Genomic DNA, 20,510 nt, shown 5'->3' with positions numbered 1-20,510 from the left:
GCAGAACGAAAGATGTACGACAAAGATACCCAACCTGCTTGAGGTTAGAAAATACTTTTCATCTAAATTTTCTTGGTAATAGACTTATATAATATAGAATATTCATTCTAAAAGGAAGAATATCGTTGAATAGCTGCATAAACAATATAATTTTAATATTTTCGTAATTTTTTAAGTATGTCATAAATGTTCTTTTAATATGAATATTTTTCTGGATTCAATACATTCCATATATGTACATATGTATAAGAAAATTTCAATTGTGTCATTTCGCAATTCAATCAACTGTAATTCTAAATTTCCCACATCCGTTGGAAAAATCATTGTGGTGATTTTTGCTAGCTTTGGATATTATTTTCATTTAAATTCATAAGAATGTGAATAAAACTGCAATTTTAATAAAGCTCCTTAAATTCAGTAAACTTTCTGCTACTTTGATTCAATATTGCTTGTTTTAAAATCCGTTCCTTGTTTTAAAGATAAGTCGCATCATTTCTCTCTATTAAAAATATTATTATTTCTGCCAATATCTCTCAAAGCCTAATAAAAAATATGGAAATCATAATTATTTTTAAAATTTGCAATATTAAGATCGGCCAAAATGATGCTTCGTGATCGACCGGTTGGGAACCCTTGATGTACAACCTTCAAAGAGCTCCAACCTCTTCCAAAACCATTTGAATACCATGAGATAGTATGCCAAATATTTGCGTAACAGACATACATATATAATACATATATGTATGTATATACAAACATAAATTTAATATGTATATACGTAGATAAATTATTTTATTTTATAACTAGAAGTTACCGAGCTTAATCCTTACTTTGAAAAATTGATCCTTCCCGTCAGTTAATAATAAAAATACTCAATTAAAAGTTTTATACTAATTTTGCATAGTATGTAAGTCGAATAACATAAAAGACAAAATACAATTATCTCCGAAATCCATAATAATTATTCACACTTTCGCAAAAGTCTCGTTTAGCAAACTTACAAAATTCTCCTTGAAATATACAGGCAATACAATAACTCAAACGCTCTCACAGTGTATACTATTCTGCATCAACAATTTTCATCTAATATTCATCGAGCTTTGCCAGAATTCATGATTAAATTCTGAACTTCAAGACGTCCCCGCTCAATATTGAAGTCTTCAATTCGTGACCACAAGGGTGTAAAATCGTCCCCAACGCAATTATTCCATAGTCCATTCGACTCCACTAGCATTAAGAATATCACCAGGAGGAGAGAGATCAAGAAAAAAAGAATGTCGAGACGTGACTTGAAGGCCTGCGAAGCCGAAATAAAATTCATAGACACTAGAATATAGAGTCTTTCATCGGTTCGACAGTACAAAGGCCTTTGAAGAGACCACCCCACTGACTCCCCCTCGCTTCCAACGCTCCGAACACTCTGATAAATATTGCAAAAGGGCTGGGGCGTTCGAATCATAAGTCAATCTGATCGGGTGAAGTAGACCGGAAAATCACGCCCAGCCTCCCCCCGTTTCTCTCCCACCCAAAATAGACACTCGAATGTTTTGTTTTCTACTTTGTCATACGTCCTCTCAAAAGTCTGATGCGTGCCACTTCACAAGGGCTGCGCATTAGGGAAGCAAAGGACACTTCCCCGAACTGCCCCCCCCATCCCACTCCCTCTCCACGGGGAGATGATCCTGTTTCGGCGTTCCTTGTGGCGAAAAATTCGGCAAATAAAAAGAGGAACCGAGTGCGAAATGAGGGGAATAAATCTTCACGAGCGAAACGAGTGGATCAACAACTTAACACTTCGAGAGCGTTTACACTCTAGTTGCGAAGAGTCGACGTTTAAATAAATAAATATATTATTCACTGGTTTATAGTGTCGTGTAATGCCCATGTTGCACTTTATAGAATAATAAAAATGTTATTATACTCTTGATTCAATATGTATTGGATACTGGTCACTAAAATCTCTATATCGGAACATCTGGCAGCCGAAAAGTCCATCCGAACTTGAGTGCCAAATATGATTGCGTATTCTCGATTTTAATGGCAAAAATTGTCTTTGCGACCACCGCAATGTGATTAATAATCCAATTACCGTCGGATACATCGATATGCTTTTTTTATAAAAATGTGCAGCTTTGATCTCGGGAAATGAGTATCCGCCCGATTCTGTACATAAATTCTCCTATACACGTTTGATACTAATGGATGTACCGGAGGGTCCATGTCCGGCGGGTCCTAATCCGGAAATATATTTTAGTTTGGCGTGCCAAACGGGTGACCGCACACAAAAGGATTCGCAAGAGTTTGACTGGAGAAGGATTACGGCGATATTGAAATGTATGCGCTCTATATTGCGAATACGTACTCCGATACAGAGCACGGGCGTTTTGTACCTACTGTGTCCTAAACATCCGGATAACGTTTTGTGTGATCTAAGCTCGAATAGAATTCTATATACCAATAGTATTAAATTGCTAGTTTAGATTGCTCATTAATTAATCCTTCAAAGTGGGAGATTAGTGTTAATATATGTATATGTTACACCGAATCCATGAAATTGTCTATTACACGCATTCGGCAAGAAAATTGCCGAATGCGTGAAAAATGCAAGCACGTTGCCCAGTTCACGGATTCCGTAAATTCTTTGCCGAATGCGTGAACTGGACCAAGTATCAAAGTGACAGCTTATAAGGATGTTTAATTTACATATTATTATGTATAATATGACTACATACATATGTTTCACTGTTAAAATATTGATCAAAATGTATAAAAATGGCATTAATTTATGTATAAGTCATATGAGATGGTCGAAACATATGTATGTAGTCATATTATATATAATAATATGTAAATTAAACTTAATTAAACATCCTCATTCAGCTGTCACTTTGACACTTGACCACGCTGTCCAGTTCTAAAAAACAACACCGGAGCGCTGCTGTCTATTTGCCGACTCCATGCTTTGAGCAGACAAATTCTTGCCGAATACACGCATTCGCCAAAGAATTTACCAAATCCGTGAACTGGGCAACGTGCTTGCATTTTTCACGCATTCGGCAATTCTCTTGCCGAATGCGTGTAATAGACAATTTCACGGATTCGGTGTAACATATATAGAATGTAGCATTTTCCGACCATGTATGTATGTATGTATGTATATATGTATTAGGTCGTCCCGGAATTAATGTCGTTTTTCATAGTAAAATTCAAACTTAATTTTTTTAATTATTTATAATTCATCAAGATATATATCATCAAGATTCAAAATTAGATTTGCTTCGATATCCGCCTTTAGAGATGCTTAATCCTCTTGAAGCACCGTCCACTCGTCATCCAAGTTGAGATTGCCCGATTGAAATTTCTTAAACCAACGTTGGCACTTCCTTGCAAATGAATTTTTAAGCCTCTACGGCACTTTTTTTCGCGTGAAACAACAATAGCATACTGCTCCTTAAATGAACTTCCGATGGACACAACAATAACATATTGCTCCTTAAATGAGCTTTTGATGGACACGTCTCTATCATTTTTGGGGATGGGGTACAAAAGATCAACGAATGAATCCAGAAGAAGAAAAAAAACAGAAGACACGTCTTCACTTGTCAACGAACCGAAAAAGACCGAGTCAAAATTGCATATTACAAAAACGACATTAATTCAGGGAATACCTAATATATGTATGTATATGTTTCCGATAGGCTCCTATGCGATACCATGAAACTTACGAGTATTATTTGAAATCCGGAGAATCTATCCGTGTAATCAGCTGTTTATATATGTATGTATGATGATCTGACGCTAAAATCTTAAAATAAAAAGAGATACCAGTACAAATAATTATTTATTAAAAATAAAAAAAAACAATTGAAGAATTTCAAATGTGTTCGCCGCCTGCGTTTTTCTAACAAAGTATCATTACTGTAATTTAATTTGATTATTAAGAGGGCTGGACAACAGCTCCTTGTCCATACAAACGTATTAGACTTCTCCCTTCCTCAATTATGGCACTAGAGAAATTATTTTTGAATATGCTATGGATATCCACCATTGAGTTGCATCTATTGTTTTATTTTTGTGATTAGTTATTTTTTATAGGAGCTAGGAGCCGCCAAACATCAATAAAATCGCCTCTTTTTTACACCCACGAAAATAGTCCAGCGTGCTTATTTAACAGTCGATTTAAAAAAAAATACGCACATAGTTGCACAGAAAATATCTTTCTCATACCGATGATGAAATTTTTTTAAACATTGGTCCAGTTTCGGAGGAGAAAATAGGAGAATACGAAACCTCGATTTTGTCAATTTAAAATACGTTTTATCTGGTCGAAGCGCAACTGTCACATTCACTCAATGTATATATTGATATATATTGTCGCATTCACTCAATATACATTCACTCAATATATATATCGAAGAAAGGAACGGCAACAAAATTAAGGTTTCGGGCGTACAGCCCTCTTAAGTGTTAATAATTTTAAATCTATTATTAAAAAAAGAACATAGTTGACAGAAGATATTGGTGACATATTGGGTAGGATGGTTTTTGCTAATTTGATAGAGGAACCGTTTCAACAATTAAATCATGTAAATTGGCAAACTCTGATAGGAAACGATTGACTTGTAGTCACAAATATCCAAGTCTAACCAGCAGCATTAAATATTGGCACGAGATCGATCCCGGTAACCTCTCAGTGCTAAACATAAACGCAACCACCGATTCATACTGCTGGCTATTTTATAATCATCATCCAGTCACTCAACATCTACTGTTGAATGAAGGCCTCTCCAACACACTTCCATTCGTCTTTCTTTTACGCAACTCTTATCCATCTCACCCCACACATTTTCTTAATTTCGTCTACCCATCTTCTTAACGGCCTTCCTTTTACCCTTTTGCATTCTCTCCGGTACCATTCTAGCACTTATTTTGTCCACCTCTCGTCCATTCTTCTAGCTACGTGACCCACCCATTGCCATTTCAATATCTTTAATCTCTCCACTATGTACATACATATGTATATCCACTACTTTTGTCATACTTCTCACCCACTCTTTCCGTTTCGGATATCTGCTCGTTATGCCGAGCATACAGCGTTTCATACTCCTTTGAATGCATTAAACTTTGTGTTTCCTCTTGGTGTTCTATGTCTTAGTTTCACATCCAAACGTCATCACTAGCAAAACACATCGATCGAAAATCTAAGGCTAAGTAACATTTTTTTATTTATTCAAAAACAGAGTTCATTCGCCCAAAAGCACTCCATCCTAATTTAACTTATAAAAATGTAAATAAATCCACAAACGCATTAAAAACGTTTCAACTAAGCTTAACCTTTAAAGTATAGGTATAATAAGGTAAAACATGTTGTGAAAAGATTTCTATACGCAAAGATTTACATTTAAACTTATCTTAAGACTTAAAGAAATCTGTACCGTCTACAAACATTTTTAATTTTAAATAAATACATATTTTAACTTTCATAAATCTAAAACCTTAAAAAATCTCAGTGATTACAAATATTACTATTTAATTATACGAGCAATAAAAAAAAATTACGGAGCGGACACTATTTAATCTTTTTTGTTGCTTTCTTCTCGTTTATGAAATATGAGCGCTTAAAAAAATGCGCATATTTTACAGATTTTTGACTTTTGCAGTTGTTAACTCAAAATTTAGTATTGCTTTGCCAAAATTGAGTATTGAAATCAACAGTCGGATGTTTTTTCTATTGATTGTGATTTTTTTATTCCTTTAAAATACTTATAATTATAATCTAGCGAAATTTAAAACTTAAAAATATACTATTTTCTTACACATTATATTTGCGTAATAATATCATCACCATATTTAACAATTTTTTCTCATAGCCACGTTTATAAAGACATCACATTCTTTAATATATGATTAAACATACATACAATTTATACGTGTTATATTAAATCCATAAATCATGGATATCAATTTTGAGAGATATGTAATCGATCCGAACGCAGAGACAGAACAAACCAATGCGAGTTTTCCGAACAATTTCACGTGTTTTCCTAAAGTTGGACGCACACTCGGTGCGGCATTTGGAAAAGCATGATTTAATGCGTTCAAACTCGTTGCAGTCGAAGCACGTACTGCACCTGTCCGAAGTTTTAGAATTACGAGTTGGAAATACGTAGAACGTATGCATAAAATGACGTTTCGAAACGTTTCGGCTTAGCCTCAAACCGTAAAACCGTATGTAGATTTGACACGTGAACGAAATTCCTCGAAATTGCATATTAATCTTCTCTCAGCTGTATCAATAATGATTAAAACTAAGTCTTTATATTTTAACATATTACAATCACTACGTACATATGTTATGTATGTACATACATATGTTAGTATTACAGTTATTACAATATCATTTTATAAATATTAGAATAGTCCTCATTTTACTGATTTTATTTTTCATTTTTACTATATGGACATGTTTTTACCTTGTAAATAATAAAAAAAGAATATTTGTGATTATGTAAAAACTCTACCTCAAGATTCGAATTTTTATACCTATATATGTAAATAAAAGTCTCGTATTTAAATTCTGATAATATATTATTTTGTGTTTTTATGGATGCAGAGTAAATTTTACTATCATTTCTTTTCAAATACATTATTTCAATCTTAAAGGGGTGTATTTTTTTGAATTAAAGTAAAAATCGTGCTCAGTCAAGATATTTACTTTATTTTTTTTGTATTTAATCTATCTATCCTTTAAATTTATGCGACTTTTATTTAAAATAAAGTGTATTTATTAAGGACGCGGACATTCGGCCGAATGGACACTTAGCTGACGGACATTAGGCCGACGGACTTTTGACCGAACAGTCACTAGGTCAACGGATATTTCGTCACACGGACATTCGGCCGAGTGGATATTCTGCCCACAGACATTTGGGCTGAATGAAATTTTTAATTGCTTAAATTTATTTCTAGTATGATAAAAAGAATAAATAAAAAAAAAAGAAAATAAATCAAAGCAATTAAAAATTTCATTCGGCCACAGGTATTCCTTTTAGCCATTCGGCTAAAAGTTCTTATAATAAAAAAGCATTTATCATATTACGGTCTCCGTGACGAGCCGGAATGTGAAATTACCGAAAACGCAAATATCGGAAGACAAAGATCGAAAATCGAAAGATCTTAAGTCTAAAGATCAAAAAAAAAGGGTGCATGGTAAACGGTACATACTCGCGTACATACTCACTTAATTTGCGCGAGCAGGATACAACAGAAACAAGAGGAACAGGCTTTTCCTCCCGTATTAATGTGCGCGCGCAGAATACGGGAGGAAAAGCCTGTTCCTCTTGTTCCTGTTGTATCCTGCTCGCGCAAATTAAGTGAGTATGTACCGTTTACTATGCACCCTTTTTTATCTTTCGACTTACGATCTTTCGATTTTCGATCTTTGCCTTCCGATATTTGCGTTTTCGGTAATTTCACATTCCGGCCTGTGAGGTAGACCCAATATATCAATATGGTCAATCTTCAAAAAAAACTTATCATAACGCTCTTTTGATAATTTTATGTGATTTTTTTTAATCCTTGAGTTTAATGGATGTTAAATAAAAATTAAGTTTTTTCGTTATCTGTCAGTTATTGTGAAGGACACATAAAAGCAATTAATCATACTTACGTGTGTGGGCCTGTGTGTGTATAAAAATAAAATAAAATATGACAATATGAAATATTAACGCGTTTGAGAGCTTACGAGCCGTTTCCAAGTGAAATTAAAAGTAATTGAGTAAACAAGTTGAGCAATTAGACAAACTTTCGAAAGCTTCTCTTTCTGCGCGCTTCACGCAATAATGAGCTTTAGCGAAAGCTCGCTCTTTAGCAGTGTGTTCCAGAGCCCACTTTTCGATCCCTCCGTTTTTTATGCTCTTTTTATACTCGGGCGATAATCTCGATATTAATTCACGGGAACAAAATTTTGAGACTTTGAATAACGACCTTGAGTGTCGAAAGAGCTTTTTATTAAAAGAAATATCTTCAGGCGACAAAGTAAAGCGCTTCCGATTGCTTCAGTTGCCTTTAATGACGCGAAAGGTGAATTTGAACCATTTCATTTTTAACTTCGATCATATTATCGCAATATTGCATAATAGAACCATTGTGGTTCATTCATTCGACCGGAAATTATAACCCATTTTCCAGTTGCTTCAACTATTGTACTTTATTTTTATCATTTTATGCTCGTACAAATTATACATCCATTCAACCTTATCTAACACGATACATATAATCGATAGTATGTATTTTTATATTGAACTTGCAAGTCCTTCAGATAAATGAGTCCATGGATATATATTATGTCAAGAGAACATGTCGTTGTCAGTTATATAATAAACTTTACATGCAATCTTATCTCGAAAATCAATATTGGCAAACGTTACACCTAAATCGCGGCAATAAAACGCGCAGATTTTTATTTTGTTCATTGTTTGTGGATGTTTTTAAATATTTTTTTGTGTTTTTTTAATACAATTTACTTTTTATAAGTGAAGTTTTTATAATATAAAAATATAAATATGTATTACTTATATTAGAATAATTCATAGTTTCAAAATGCCATAAAAAAATTACACTGAGCAACAAATAACTACCGGAGCGGAATCTAAATCAATCTTTTGTTAGTTTTCTTTCGTTTATGAGATATTTGGCTTTTGCAGTCCCAAAATCTAGTATCTCAGTGCCAAAAATGAGTATTGAAATCAATAGTCAGGTGTTTTTTCTATTGGTTGTGATTTTTTATTGCTTTAAAATTTAAAACGTATAATTTATTATCCAGCAAATCATAAAGGTCAAAAATTTATTTTTTACACATTATTCGACCAGTTCTATACGAGTATTTCACCACATTGACAAAAGTTGATTTTCAATATCAATATTTTTTTTATTTTGTCTGTACGTAATAATTTAAGCGGTAAATGATTTTAAATTACAGTATTAAATGTTCTAAACGGGCGCTCATTGCTCGTAAGTTAGCGTGAGCGAGTAAGATGGGGTGATGCGCTCTCCATTCTTCATCTCACTCTTTATACATACATACGGTTTAAACGACCGCATTTTTAAATCGATTGAAAATCGTTTACCGCTCGAATTAGTGCGTTAAGATAATAATAAAAAATATTCAGATAAAAAACAAATTCTTCTAAACGTAACTAACGTTAAATAAGTTTTCAATTTCAATTTTTTTATCTAAACGTACTAATTCGAGCGATAAATGATTTTAAATTACATTATGAAATGTTCTAGAAGAGGCGAGGCGCTCATCACTCGTCAAGAAATTTAATATAAGGAGCATTATCTAGCCTTAATCCATCGGAAATTTTAACTATAAATGATCTTTATACTTATGAATGTGTGTAGAAACTTTGCAAGAATTGAATGTTGCAGTCTTTGTTAGGAAAAAAATTTAAATACTCATAATTTTACTAATAAATTTTATATTAATAAAACGTTTTATATTTTGATCAATATATGCTACATTTTATTTAAATGTGAATAATGTTAAAAATATGAATAACGTGTTGCAATCGCCCATTATTTTGCCGCATCTTACTATACATATAAAGTACTATCGCTAATAGATACAGTCTACACAGTTTACTAGTAGTAAGCTCGATTGACCTATAAAGGTATTGAACGCACTTTACTCTGGGAAGATTCTCTCGCCGAGGAAACTTATTTTCAGTCCATTAGCAATACGTAAGGTTGTACCGTATATCTAAGGTTTGAAAAGATGAGTATTGATCGGATTTAACTTTTCAGCCCCGACAGCTCAAGAGTTGGCAGCTCGCGAACTTAAACGATCGACCGGAGGCACTTCCGGTGAAAATGGAGTAACTTCGGGCAAAAACTTGGTAGCACTATTGAAGAGACAAGTACCACTGGCTGGACAACTGCATCGAGAGCTGGAATGGGGCCAGGGATGGGGCTGGGTCACCCTGCCCAATGGAGTTTGGAGCGGAAGTAAGTGCCTTACTTTAATATTGTACGTAATATTTAATCCGTATGAAGTAATAAGTCTCCATTTTCCATACCAAACTAGCTTTAGAATTAGTATCGAACTTCTTGGTATATGTGTATTTCATGGTTCCCGGAAAGATTCACTAAATTGCATTGAATAATAGCGCAGTTTAGAGAAGTCCCAATTTTCAAAGGCGCTCAAAAAGAACTTACGCAATAGAATTTCATAAAAAAGGGTTAGCACCCTCGGATAACATACAAATACCCCTTGACGTTTTTTTTTTGGAATTCTATTGCGTTAGTTCTCCTTGAGCATCGTTGAAAGTTTGGATGTCTCGAGAGTGCAACTATCTCGAGTGCATATTTCCGGTCACCGTATTTAATACTGCTCTTCTCTAACCTTAGCCGCTCTGTGATGGTGAGCTAATTTACAGTTTATAATAATCATAATCAAATAATCAAAATCTGACCTTACATATTATAATTTAATGACAGAATTTATAAAAAAGTTTTAATTTTAAAACGCTAATGTTTTAAATGTTCGTGAGTTGAAATGTCTATATTGCAGCAGCTCGTAGAAATTTAAGTATACAATTTTATTGAAATTTACACAATAAATAGTTATAATTGTACAATGAAGAAAAACGTGATGTTTTAATAAAATTTTCGTGATTCAGATCTGATCTGATCTGAAATCCTCCGGCATTCAATTTCTCAAAGAAGAATGTCTTTAACCTACATATATGTATGTAATGTGATTTTCCAAAGATTTTTAAATAATTAAGATTACAAGTGATTTTAATATGTAATATATAATTACGAAGTTCCGATTTCCAGTTCCAATTTCAGTTCCGGTTCCGGATTCTAATGTCAGATCTGGATCCAGATTCCTGTTTCAGTTCCGGTTCTGGATTCCTGTTTCAGTTCTTGTTCCAGATTCCTTATTCAGTTCCGATTCCCGATTCCTATTTCTGATTGGCTGATGTAAAAAATTTTTTCGATTCAAATAAATTTTTTTTACCATTAAATATGTAAGTCATGTTTAAGTGATTTATATTAACAATTCTGAGCGAAGCCGAGTAAAACCACTAGTTATTTATAATAATTAAAAAATTAAAAATCCACATTTATGCAGCTACCTGTTCATAAATGGTAATGGTTTTAGAATTAAGTCAAACATAAATATAATTATATGCTATTTAATTCATAGATAGCAACATTTTTTAGTTATTACTATATACTAATGTGTCCATCAGAATAACAATAAATGTTATTCTGACTTGAATTATCAATTAAATTTAGAAAAAACAAAAATTGTGTAAAAATCCTACACAATCGAAACAATCCACGTAGCAAATTGGTGATTACCAAATATCAACATACATGTGAATATGTATCTGAATTTCGATTCTCAAATTCAAACACAACCAATAATGATAGTAGTTACTGATTATCGTACGTTATTGAAGTCAGTTGAATCATCATTATGGAATGATTGTAATCCACAATGCAAAATAACATAAATGGTATTAATCATCCAGGCGATTTCTGGACTTAAAATTATCTCCACAAATCACTCATTCGGCATAATTGTGTGTATATGTGTTATTTAATTCTGGACACAGATCTCGGAATCGATGTAAATTTATTTGACTTTTGCAGGACTGACTTGGTCACAGGAAGGTGAGGACTTTGCCCTACATGCAACGCCCCTGGTGCATCACAGCAACTCTGTACCTCCACAGGCCGGTGCATGTGGTCCAGAAGGAGCTGCATTATATGCCGGGTCCTATGACAGAACCCATGCCGAATATGGTGGTTTGAATATCCAGGATTACGAGGACGCAGCTGCAGGAGCAGACGATTGGGACTTCAACGTCGACTGTGGAGACTTCATGATGTGAACGATGTCGCAACATTAATTAAAACGACAGGCAAATTTCGAGAGCTGAGAATGAAACTTGGCAAAATTTAACGATCTTTTCCGTCATTTTTTTTTTAAAGATTTTTGCACGAACGATTAATCATTTTTCGGACCGAAAAGATAAACCGCAACCCAGCGACAGTTTCGAGTAAACTTGGAACAAATTTGATTAATAGTCGCTGCTAGAAAATGTTTATTTATCTTGACGTACCGGTGACAAAGTTGAGAGCCCCTGAATCATCGTCATTTTCATACAGTTTGATACTTATTTACATAAATATATATATTGTATTGAATTTTAATATGGAAAAAATTTCGTTGTTTCGAATACGACGTACAATAAGGAACGGGCGACTTTTCATCAATATTTTTATATGAAAATTCTCAATTTTTTCCCAGTTTTCAGACAGTTTAAAACCCCTCATTTACACACGACTACATCGCATAACACCTGTGGTCGAAATACGATAGAAGTTTTAGAAAATAAAAAAAAATGTAATATTAATGGATAATGTTTAAACGTAGCGCTCACGAGTACCTTCATACATTAGGTACGTTTTCCCATTTTTTGTATGAATCGATGTACTATGTAAGCAAAGTGTTTAGTTTTAAAACAAAAAAAAACTTGTATATGTATGTCAATCATGAACCTCTAATTCTAGTAGGTTTGTATGAACCCTTTAAAGTATAAATAGCATTGAAAAAAAAAGTTACGTATTTGAGAGTTATCTGTATGTGTAGATCGGTGTCGTCACTTACTTAGATATTATATCCGCAGAAGTATTATAAATGTAAAATGAATATAATCCGAGAAATATTCACGTATTTCAATAATATTTTGACATGAATATTTTGAGGTCCATCGACGTTTTACGACCTTACTACGTGTACGTGTAATTTGTCTTTAGGATAAAATACATAGGTTCGTTTTTAATAATGCTTCCGACCTATCCAAAGACTGCCTATTAATCAAGAAAAAAATTATTAAAAAAAAAATGTATGTAAATTTTTGATAATCCCCTACACCTAGACGTGATGAAAAAAAATCGTAAATAAATTAATTTACATATATTTATTGTGTCTACAATAAATATAATAGTTGATTACATAGATAGATAGATGATGATGAAAAAAAAAACAAAACGTGTTCGTGTTAAAAGAATCGATGTTTAATTGTATAATGCATGTATCCGTAAGTATATACAGTAGCATGTCTTATGAAGAAAATAAATTAATTTAAATTTTTTGATTATATTACATATTAATAAAAAATATATATGTATGTGAAATGAAGCCTAATTCTAAGTAAACGTAGCTAGATATTATTACCAGCTGTAACTAAAAGTATACGCTGATGAATTATAATTTTACATTATTTTTCATAATTTGAATCATCTCGAGAGTTATTCATGTTTAAATTATTCGACGCCATGTCGTTTAAAAAAAATATATCGTGAAATTCCATCGTTGATTTTAGTTTGACGAAATTAAACGCTTAGCGTGTTTTCTTTTTTAGATGAAAAAAAAATATTAATAGAAATTTCAATATAAAATATATTTATGTGAAAAAGACGCTGGCGTTTTTTCGCGGTATATTATATTATATATGTATATTTAAAAATATAATTAAAATTCGTGTTAGTTGAACTAATCGATATTGACTGTTGGCTGTATAGTGAACAAAGAAATTCATTGTGTGTTTTAAGTGGATTGAAAAATTATTAATCAAAATAATAATAAAAAAAAAACACATTCATATTATATGGAATGTATGTGTTTTAAAATGTGTGCGAATATTCAATATGGGTGTATCTAATAATGTAAGCAGAGTTTATTATTTCAAGGGCCAATATTCTTATGCTGAATTGTGTGAAATTAAAAATAATCACCATTCCGTTGCTATCCTAATCATTATAATCAATGATAGAACCCTGTACTTTTTTTTTCTTTAATTAGAAAAAATATTAAATCTGTGCACTAAATTGCACGCGCGAGAGCAGTTGGTTATAAATGTTAACCTATAGCGTTCGTGTTTATTCATTAATCGTAATTATTTTTCGGTGTTCGTAGAAAATACTCTGGCATTTGTATAACTACGTTATGTATGTTAATAATGATAAATAACTTTTGCATTCGCCTCAACAGTACTTGCATACGTATTTACCAACAAACTACACAAACACGCTATTCGTTTTCTTCGAACTTGGCTGCTTTGAAAAGTTGGCGAAATTGCAATTGCGCAGTTGACTGAAATTTATGAAAAACTTAAATAACTGTCGACGTGCAGCAAGAAACTCAATTATTCTTCGTAAACAATAATAATACGCCCAAAAAGCAATTTCTGAACAGTCAAAAACATTAAGCGTATGATTTCATTCCATTTAACGAATTTGTCCTTTGAAAACTTCGTATATGTATGTATGTGTTGGTGTGTATCTAATATATTATATACAATATAGATTCATATGCATGTTTATAGCACAATATTATGACTAAGCAAAAGAAGTATTGCAACGTTGAAATTGAAAGATTTAATTCCGGGGAGAAATATTTTGATACAAAGAAAAGAGATATACATATGTGATGGTTAATTTAAACTTAATGGAAAAGAATAAAACTATCAACCGATTGACATTTCGACTGACTATTTCGAACTGCATATATATAAATAAAAGCAAGCTCGTTCAAATTAAACCTCTATATTTTTTTTTTTGTTCTTTTTAGTTTGTGTGTTGGAACTTCGTATTAAACTATTCAAACACGACTCCTGTGGGTGAATTCGAAATATCTAAATCGAATTTTGTCCCTCGTCGAATACACAAAATATACAGACAGCCAGACGCGACTAATAGCTTTAACTCGATAACTTTCCGCTTCGTTCATTTGCAGAATCCTTGAGGGTGTCACTAACTGCATTAAAGTGTCCTGGTCAATTCTGTCATCGTGCAAGAAACTATCAGAAGTTACATCTAACATGATTGTACATGCATATATACCATATCTTAATCCCAAAAGTACATACGTATTAGAAACAAGTTACATTACATATAAATAAGAAGAAGAAAAACGAGACAAATAAACACTTAACTTAATTTAGATCCACATTCATGAGATGCCTTTAGATTGATTACAACTACATACATATAAAATAAAGTCAAGCAAATCTTAATCCCAAAAATCCATATTGAAAGCGAGCTTCAACCTTTACATCTCAATACAACGAAATGTTTCATATGCAACTCAATCCTCAAAATATAGTAAGTCCCGATGTTTTTCAATTAACAATTTGTATACAATTAGTTATAACAATTTGTATACAATTAGTTATAACAATTTGTATACAATTAGTTATAACAATTTGTATACAATTAGTTATAACAATTTGTATACAATTAGTTATAACAATTTGTATACAATTAGTTATAACAATTTGTATACAATAAATCTATACATCCAATTCACATAATGGATGTATAGATTTATTGCTACAGCTTAATATAAACGACTAAGTAATCCATTCAACGTATTGAAATACCTATTGCCTCTTCAAATTGACTAATCTATTGAATTATTATAAAGATTGTTTCTAAAACAACTATGGAGTCATGATTATAAAGATCATTGATGATCAGATGAATCCAATCCTCTTGTTTCTACCACACCACGAACAACAAATCATTCAAAACCGTCTTCCTCTCCAATAAATACTTTTCAGAGATATGTAGGTATATTATATATTCTTATTCACATAGTGGTCATTTTTCATTTCCTATATTCAACTATTATTCTTTTAAATACGTATATATAATAAAAAAAACAGAAACAAACAGCATTACAACCAAGCCCGGCTCGTTAATATATGGCGCCCCTAGGCTGATTACTTTTCAACTCCCCCTTGATTGATTATTTTTTAATTTTTAATCTTAATTAATGTCATAAGATTATTTTTTTATTTTTTTTTAAACAATAAATTTTAATAAAGAAAATTTTATTTAGGAAATTTACAAACTCGTTCAATATATAATATTAATAAAAATAAATTTATCGACCAGAAGAAAGAATTTTATCGACCAACGTTCTTCATTCGAATATAATCGAATCTCATAAAGCCAATCCATCCCTGATATATGTATGTACATGTTTATTTCGTTTAACGTCACGTTTCAGCACTATGTACATATTTTATTAAAATACAATTCCAAGTAGCCATTTGTACCGATGACAGTTTACCGTTTTATTCTTGAATCGTGGATATTTAACAGTCAACTTCCTGCGTTCCATGTAAATTATAATATTTTATAGTCAGTATAAGTTGAATATAATATGTTTTATAAATTCAAAGAGAGCCATTTTTTTTTCAATTTTATATCAAAAAAGAAAAGAAAAAATAAGGCTGCCTCGCGGCGCCCCTTAACTATGGCGCCCCTAGACACGTATCAAGTCTGCTGCCCTTTAAGCCAATCCTGATAACAACGTACTGTATAACATCAATACCAAATTAATTCTTAAAATTAATAACAACAATGAAATAAAATAAAAACAAAAACGTAAAGCAGATAAGTAAAAAAGAAAAGCATTGATATGGGATATATGTATGTATGTACATGTGTATGTGATACTAAGAAAAATAATCAAAAAATAAAAATCTAAAGAAGGAAAAGGAACAACAAAAAAGATCAATATTGTTAAAATAAGAGCAAGACTTTTGTATATAATGAGAAAATACATGAATAGTTGGTAGAATAGAATACGCATTAATGTGAAATAATAACGGAATTCGGAGAGATCTGATTGTACATTGGAATAGGATCTTACATAATAAATAAGGACTATCAATTATACAATACAATAATCAATTGAGTTTATTAGCATGGAATATAGATTTTTTTCATATGCATACATATTTTCTACTTGTATCAAACCTAAATTAACCCAATCTGGTTTCTACTTCTACTTTGACCAACCTGACCTTTACTAAAAATCAGTTTAATCTAAACCAAACAACTTCTCTGATACACTATCATACACTCCGAAGATTCTACATATTTAAGAATTCAATTACTTACAATCCAGATATACATAAAAAGCTATCCATTTCATAAAATCAATCCAATCTAAGAATCAATAAGAATTCCAATATACATACATGTGTACATGACCGTTGCAAAAGTGTCGAAAATTGGCTGAATCAAATGTGACAACGTGTCGAACGAGAGCGTCACGCAAGTTCGCTGTTAAAAATTGATCGTGCTTTACCAGTTTAGTTTGCCCTACTTTTGACACGCACCTGTATATAACCCCTCGATTGAACGCAATACCTTTGCAAAAATGTTTCCACGGTTCAATGGTTTTCTTAACTAATAACACACCAATGTTACGCAAGTTTGTTGTATCACTAGTTGACCGTCGAGAGTTCATTATTCCACTTTTGTTCGAAATGTTTCAAGCTGGAATACATCTTATAAAAAAATCGTCACGAAAGAACAACCATGCTAATATAAAGCTACCGAATATATTCATACATTACACAATCATTATGAAATATTATAACCATCGAATCGATTGAAACGTGCGCCCTCGCTAATTTGAAACGTGATGTATGTATGTTTTCTCACGGGAAATTACTCGACGAAATTGTAATTCGATGATTCGACCCTTTGACAATTCACGTCGATCAAATTTAGCATATGAAACGTATTATATATTGCTTACTGATCATTATGATCAATTCTATATGTCACTATTTCAAACCATCCATCATAAGTTAGTTAAATCGAGCGTAAATAGACGACGGACAAAATACTTGGATTTATTTTCTATTCATAAAATGTACGCATTACATCACATGAATGTGAAATACTGAAATGTACAATCGAAATGTCAAGAAGTTGGTATTTTATTAAAATAAATATTTATTATAAATATCATTTTTCGATATGGAATTGTCTCATGTATGCCAATTTTGACCATCGAAACTATGGACGAGTAAGATTTTTGGAATTAATTCGTGTCAAAGAAAATGTGTTTTATTATGAACAATTGTATATTATTGAAAATGGTGTTTGTTATATTCCAAAGCATATACTGTAATATATATATTTAAATATTTGTATGTGTAGTGCCCTGATGTGCCAATAAAAAATACACCCTTTATATACACGTAGAATACACCTATCCGCCGATCGATAAACGATTTTTAATAGTATGTATTCTATTTATTTATTCATTTATTATTATAATATACACATAGAACAAATATATTTTACATGTCAAAATATTATTATATAATACGACGGATTCGTTTCGTCGAAAAATTATTATTACTATTATATTGATGTTCATATCTATTTTATTGATGCAAATATAATATTTCGATGATTTATCTTTTGCGAATCATTCACAGGTATGTTTCATTAATGTAATTATTACGAGTCAATTACGAAAATGCGTTTCAAAAGTATATTTTTAATACTCAAAAAAAAATATAATTATTGATAATGTGTCATTGATCTTTTCATTCATTTTTTTTTTATTTTGCACACATATTATTATGATAAATGATATTTATATTGTATAACATTTTGTTTGGAGAGTTTATCGAATTCTAGACCATCCGTTTTATTCGTACTGCGATATATGTTTGTATGTAAATTTTATATAAAAAAAATAAATAAAAAATATTAGACTGAATCAATTTTTAAATCATCCTCAATATCTACATATGATTATTTTTAAGGTCTACTTTAAACATTTTTAGTCATCCTTTTAGGTGCAAAATCAAGCGTTGTGTGTACATACATATATGTAAGTGTTTGTAATTTAGCATTCCTTTTTATGGTAGTATTACAAAATTCCAGTACTTTCAACGATAAATCAATCATTTTGATACCTATTTTGTAACCTATAATAGGAGACATCACGACGATATACCTTTAATTCAACGTATACAAGCAATTATTCCTGAACGAAACAATATATCGATCTACAAAATATACAAAATAGCTTGTACAAGGTGAAAACTTTTCCGAAATTCATTTTTGAACATTTTTTTTTCGAATCGCCTTTCAAAATGAAAATGTTGTTTTTCAGAAAAAATAAAGAATAGCGTACGTGTAATTTATTTCGATTTCGTTCAGTAAGAACAAAACAAAATTTTGCTTTTGTATTATTTATTTCAAATAGAGTCCCGCCCATGAATATTTTCTATTCAAAAAACAAATCATTTTCCATACAATTTTTTTATTTAAATTCGATTTTTATTATAAAAACTCCCATTTATTACATAGCATCTTACTAACCGGATGCTTCGCTTTATAAAACCCAAAAGAAATGACGATTGAACATAGCCAGAACATCTGTAACGTTATTTCAAAAAAAAAATAGGAACAGATGCGCATCAGTTGTGACGTGCGAGCGAATTTTATTAATTCGATTTAATATAAAAATTTACAGCATATGCTCAAAAATCGTACAAAATAAAGCAAATAATACTTTTATCCCACAGTAGCGAGTCGGATGATCTTAATTGTAAACAATTTCAACGAAAGTGTAAAAAATAAGGTTTATTCAGTATAATGAAACGTTTCATCATGCAAGTTTCCAACTTTTTATCTATAGCACCTGTGCAAATTCGGCAATATGTCTGCAAATATTTTTCCTTTTTTTTTCATCTTTTGGTTCGACGCAAAGTTCTCTTAAACCGCAAAACTTTTTTTTTTTGTTTTTACTCATTTGGAAGGAAAAGCTATTTTCTTTCACGCTTCAACGCGATTCAACTTTATTTCTTATGAACGCCATAATCTGCGCATTTAAAATTTAATAAAGTAATTTTTTTCCAGCTCCCTCCGTCCATATAAAAATATATATTTACCATCGTCTTTTGAAGAAGTGCCCCATTTTAATTTAAAGCAAATTCAAAGTTACCTACTCTTCTGCTAAATTTAATGGCATTCTATAATACGAACGGGACTAATTCGGATTACCGAAGACCGTTTTCAATTTACTTTATCGGCAAACGGTTCGATTCAAAGCCCAAATCAAATTTTCCCATTTACACACAGAACACCTCTCACTAAAATTAACGAGGCAAAAATAAAAGATTATTCCCATAGATAAACACTACTATTATTGTATACATACCTGAACGTACATACATATATGCTGAAAATAATACGATTATACATTTTTGGGTAAGCTAATTGGGTTGAATCTCTTACTAGGTCACGCGTTGTACCTAAAAGGGAATAAATTGAAATACCCAGGATATACCTATTTCCGCACCGGTGCCAGGAAATATTAATATTCCATTTTACAGGAAATGTTTTCGTACATTGGATGGCTGGAGGTTGTATTTCCAGCGCTTTGCCTATTTTTCGTTCTAATTTTAATTAAAGCTATCGACCGAATTTGCCATTCATTTGCATAATTGCGCGATAAGATACACACAATCCAGTGGCATTCAAACTTTGAACGAATCCTCTGAACTTTTGGAGTATCTCTACTCAAATTGCGATTGAGATAAGAGACAATACAGAGAGCTCTTTCAACGAGATGCAACTTATGACGTTTGCGAATTCTTCGA

General features: G+C 31.7%; 1 protein-coding gene across 1 annotated transcript in view; it reads left to right on the top strand.

Annotated features, from left to right (window-relative positions):
- Positions 1–12,403, top strand: part of LOC143918604 (uncharacterized) — a 49,747-nt gene extending 37,344 nt beyond the window's left edge. Inside the window, exons 7-8 of the mRNA XM_077440543.1 lie at positions 9,808–10,008; positions 11,668–12,403. Of these exons, the coding sequence (XP_077296669.1) occupies positions 9,808–10,008; positions 11,668–11,909 (443 nt within the window). The 3' untranslated portion in view covers positions 11,910–12,403. The remainder of the gene's footprint in view (positions 1–9,807; positions 10,009–11,667) is intronic.
- The last annotated feature ends 8,107 nt before the right edge of the window (positions 12,404–20,510 follow it).

This window comes from Arctopsyche grandis, chromosome 11 (assembly GCF_051622035.1).
Source record: "Arctopsyche grandis isolate Sample6627 chromosome 11, ASM5162203v2, whole genome shotgun sequence".
Lineage (NCBI taxonomy): Eukaryota > Metazoa > Arthropoda > Insecta > Trichoptera > Hydropsychidae > Arctopsyche > Arctopsyche grandis.
The sequence above is the reverse complement of the archived record's forward strand: the minus strand, read 5'-3'. Positions and strand labels throughout refer to the sequence as shown.